At 43.3% G+C, this 5,000-nt stretch overlaps 1 protein-coding gene across 1 annotated transcript in view; it reads left to right on the top strand.

Moving 5' to 3' along the window:
* LOC105898344 (nuclear receptor-interacting protein 2) overlaps positions 1-5,000 on the top strand; it is a 20,426-nt gene that overhangs the window by 14,588 nt on the left and 838 nt on the right. The window contains exons 4-5 of the mRNA XM_031583349.2: positions 125-177; positions 4,314-5,000. The exon at positions 4,314-5,000 is cut by the window's right edge and continues 838 nt beyond it. Coding sequence (XP_031439209.2) covers positions 125-177; positions 4,314-4,433 — 173 coding nt within the window. The 3' untranslated portion in view covers positions 4,434-5,000. The remainder of the gene's footprint in view (positions 1-124; positions 178-4,313) is intronic.

Here is a 5,000-nt window from a genome sequence, read left to right as displayed (position 1 = left end):
ACCCTCCCCCCCCTCTCTCTCTCTCCCTCTCACACTCTCTCTCTGTCTCTTTCTCTCTCTCTCTCTCTCTCACTCTGTGTCTCTCTCTGTCTGAATCATGTGTGCTTGCTGGCTCTATTCTCAGATGATGAGGTGTTTGAGCTGTGCCTGGGACTCCAGACTCTGCTGGAACTGAAAGTAAGAAAACTCGTTCACTTACCATCATCATCATCAGTAGGCTACCACCTTCACCATAACCATCACTGTCACTACCACTACCGACACAACCATCATCACTAACTTTATCAACATCACAATCAATCATCACATCACTAACACTATGATCATCATCTACATCATCACCATTATCTACCTCTTCATCATCACCATCGCTATTAACATCAGTATCACCATGACTACTATCATCCTGCCTCTCATCACCATACTCACCATCAGCATCAGCAACATCACTATCATCACCACCACAGTAACAATTAGCACTGTCGCTATGACAATCATCATCAATATCACCACCACCATCAATATCACCATCACTAACATCATCATCCATATAATCAATATCATGCTCTTCTCTGGATCAGCTCTCATCAAATTCACGGGCTGATCTAAAACTCTTCCGTTCTTACACTTCTCCATTGCCAGACTGATCCGCACACATAATTACATTCCTGTCCAATCTCTAGGAGGATTGAGATGGCTTGAAACTTCCATAATGGATCTTAATAATCTCTCTATTAATGTCTTCAATAAATGCTTGGTACAAAGAGAAAGGATAAGAGAGAGCAAGAGAGAGAGAGAGAGAGAGGGGATAAGAGAGAGAGAGAAAGAGAGAGAGAGAGAAAGGATAAGAGAGAGAGAGAGAGAGAGAGAGAGAGAGGGGATAAGAGAGAGAGAGAAAGAGAGAGAGAGAGAAAGGATAAGAGAGAGAGAGAGAGAGAGGATAAAGGATAAAGGAGAGAGATAGGGGATAAGAGAGAGAGAGAGAGAGAGAGGGAGAGAGAGAGAGAAAGAGAGATAAGGTAGAATGTCTTGACATTTTTCCAAGGGAATCCTCCACCTATCCTCCCTTACCCTAAAAAGGATGTAAACACAGAAACACAGAAACACACACACACACACACACACACACACACACACACACACACACACACACACACACACACACACACACATACACACACACACACACACACACACACACATATATACAGTACACACACAGATGAATGAGCTAACCACAGAACAGCACCAGCAACAGGACTCTGACATTCAAAAGAGCCCGATTTTGTATTCAATTAGGCCAGCTCTGAAAGCAGTACACTGTAAAATATGAAATGTGCACACACACACACACACACACACACACACACACACACACACACACACACACACACACACACACACACACACACACACACACACATATATATACAGTACACACACAGATGAATGAGCTAACCACAGAACAGCACCAGCAACAGGACTCTGACATTCAAAAAAGCCCGATTTTGTATTCAATTAGGCCAGCTCTGAAAGCAGTACACTGTAAAATATGAAATGTGCCCCTGGTCTGTGTGTGGAAATCAGTAGTTTGAATCAGAGTGAAAAATAACTGTGGCATTGATTCTGTTCTGTTATGCTTGATTCAGTTGGAGGGGCACTTTAATTGAATTTCCTCATGGTGGAACATACAAAGTGGTATTAACTAGTTCTGAAAATAGGTAGCGGGTGCGGGGGGTGGGGGGCAAATTATATCAGAATGATTGCATGTCTCTGAGGACTTCAGTGGTATGAAAATGGACGAATGAGCAGCGGAAGGGCGGAAGGAAGGAAAGAAGGAAAGAAGGAAAGAATGAAGGAAGGAAAGAAGGAAGGCAAAAAGAAAAAATCCCAGGCTACTGGGACAAATTGTTCATGTTCATAATTCAGTGACTTCTCCTGTGACCTGGAAGTGAATCGCATGCTGAGCAGGGCCCGGAACTCTCAGAGTTTAGAATTTAGAATGGAGAATTTAAAATGTATGACACGGTTGCCACGGCGAATGGAACTCCCTGGAGATTCTGCAGATGACTTTACTAATTGCTGTATCTGCTTCTCACCTACATGAGCACATGTCCTAGGTACTTTTGTGTGTGTGTGTGTGTGTGTGTGTGTGTGTGTGTGTGTGTGTGTGTGTGTCTGTGTGTCTGTGTGTCTGTGTGTGTGCCCAGTGGGCATACCTAATTTAACACCCACAACCGGCCAGTCTCCCTAAAGAGGTCATTTGGAAGACGACTCTTAACAGCTCGTTGATCATATGGAACACACCTACACACAGACCACACAGAAACTAAATGCACACGGAAGCATGTTTACTGTAAAAATGGAACAGCTTGCACCGGGGACTCTGACGCCAGCAACCCACCCATTGTCTCTGTGAAGCAGGGAGTCATTAGGCAGTGATGGCCGAGCACCGACATGGAGAGACTCAACACCGCTCTGAAAGTGTAATAATTAAACAGAAGCATCGTCTTACACAGTGCACTGAGCTGACATACTAACCAGTACCTTTGTAGCGGAGCAGACAGGCGTGCTCATTACAACAGGCGTGCACAGCATATTGCGATGGCGGTAGCATATTGCGATGGTGGTAGCATATGCTTAGCGAGGCTAAATACAAAGCAGCTAAGGCAGGAAGGAGGCGAAGACTGTTCCTGTTGACAGCCAAGTAAAAGGTCCTATAGCTGGCTGACAAGATGCCTCCGGGAGCCTGAAATAAAGTTCTGGGCTCTTAAACAGAAACATGTTCTGCCTAATAGCAGATGACTGTGGAGCAGGTCCTGCCAGTGAGTTGCGAAGGCGGTAGCATATGTTCTGCGAGGCGAAAAAAACAACAACGACACAGCAGGACTAAGAGGAAGGCCTGCCTGCAAGGTTCAACAAGCTGGCAATAAAAAAGGATTATTTCATAGAAGTGAACTAATAAAATATATCACAGCATTTTAGACTCATATAGCACATAGCACATGGCCTCTATAACTTAATAATATTCTGGCAGAGGGCCACTGGTTGTGGTACACATCTGTCTCAAATCAGGCTCCGATCCACAGTGGCTCCTTTAAAGGTAAGGCCTGGTTAGAAGACAACAGTGGCTGTCACATCAGAACAAACAAATGGCTTTGGACCTCATTCAAATACTGGTGCAAATCCAGGCTAAATTATAACCAGATCTGTGCCATACATGTGCCAGATCAGGGTGGATTAACTCCACGATCGTTAACTATTTAGGTTGGAATATTCTAAAACTGTAGAGCGACAGTAAGAGTAAGTAAACAACCTGAATGTGTCTCACCCCAGGGACCTGTCTCACTCGCAGGAGGACCGCAGGTCTCGTCCTCTCTCCTCCCTGGTCCCGGCTAATGATGTGTTCTTGTGTGGAGCAGACAGCGGACCTGCTGTTTGATGTTTCTGAGTTCCTCAGAGATCAAACCATCCCCCTGAGTTTGAATGTGTGGGGCAGACAGTGGACATACTGTTTTGATAGTTCTGAGTTCTTCAGAAACCTGATCTGTTGGAGTGTAACCATCTCTTTGAGTTAAATGCAGGTCACCACGTTAATGCTTTGAAGCCGCACTGTTTGATCATCCGTAGTCAGGGGTGGGCTCCTCATATTCACCTTTGATGTTGGAGATTTAAGAGTTTAAGAGACATTTTTTTTCATATTTTTTTTTATATTCAATGTGCCTGTAGACCATTACACTATTTTTGGTTATTTTGGGACACTAGATACTAGATATTACACGGGTATGTACATCCGGACTCGTACATATTAGGATATGTTATATTATCCAGTTATATAATATTGTCTATATTAGGATATGGTATAATATTCAGTTATATAATATTGTCCATATTAGGATATGGTATAATATTCACTCCAATTAATTTCCCATATATTCCCACAAAAGATCTATGATTAAAATATTGCATTGTAGATCAGTGGTTCCAGCTTAGCTGCATCGTCCAGAATGGATGTGTGTGTGTGTGTGTGTGTGTGTGTCCAAGTTAGGGCCAGCTCTGTTCTCATGTTAGCAGCCATTTTGCATGTACATTCATTTACACATTTATTGGAAGTACATGAGCTCCCTGCGTCTGGTGCAGTAATCTCCTTAGTGCTGTTAGCACTCTTGCTTCACCAGCTGAACTACCAGAGGACATCTTGAATGCTGATGGTATTGTGTGTGTGTGTGTGTGTGTGTGTGTGTGTGTGTGTGTGTGTGTGTGCGTGTGTGTGTGTGTGTGTGTGTGTGTGTGTGTGTGTGTCCTCCCTACAGTGCTGTGTGGACTTGAGCTCCAGGGTTCTCCGGCTCCAGGCGAGTGGAGAAGAGCTGCCTTTCCTGGAGGCCTCCGCCCACCACAGCCAGTGCCACCATGACAACAACAAGAACATGTGACGTCACTTCCTGTGATGTCATCCTGATGTGGATCCCGCCTCCCAGCATCCGGAGGATGATATCTCTTACCATCTATATCTCTCTTTCTTTCTTTCTTTCTTTCTTTCTTTCTTTCTTTCTATCTATCTCTCTCTTACTCCTGTTCACACTGTTGTGTTGGGGTTTTTGTGCTTATTCTGCATTTGCCATGATTCTGTCATGATTCTGTTGTATTGTAAAGTGAATGGAGGCCAAGAGAGATTATTATAATATCTATGTATCATTTCTTCATAAACATGTACTTCAGATTATTGTTTTTAATCAATGGGGCCATTAATCAATACATTTTAAATCAAGGGGACATTGATTAATGATAAGTGAGTTGTACAAGAGAACCAATAATCCAGTAAAATCCAGAAGATCATCCAAGTGATGGATGAATAATTTGTAATTGAATTCTCTGGAGAGGACAGATGAAGTAGTGGGAGTAGCTGTCAACTAGGCCTTTGCTTATTACACAGAGTAAAAATATAATCACAACATGAAAGAATCTCAAGGATTTATACCGAGTTGCAGTTCATGCGGGTG

Source organism: Clupea harengus, chromosome 16 (genome assembly GCF_900700415.2).
Source record: "Clupea harengus chromosome 16, Ch_v2.0.2, whole genome shotgun sequence".
NCBI classification, from domain to species: Eukaryota; Metazoa; Chordata; class Actinopteri; order Clupeiformes; family Clupeidae; genus Clupea; species Clupea harengus.
This window is presented reverse-complemented; position numbering and strand designations above follow the sequence as displayed.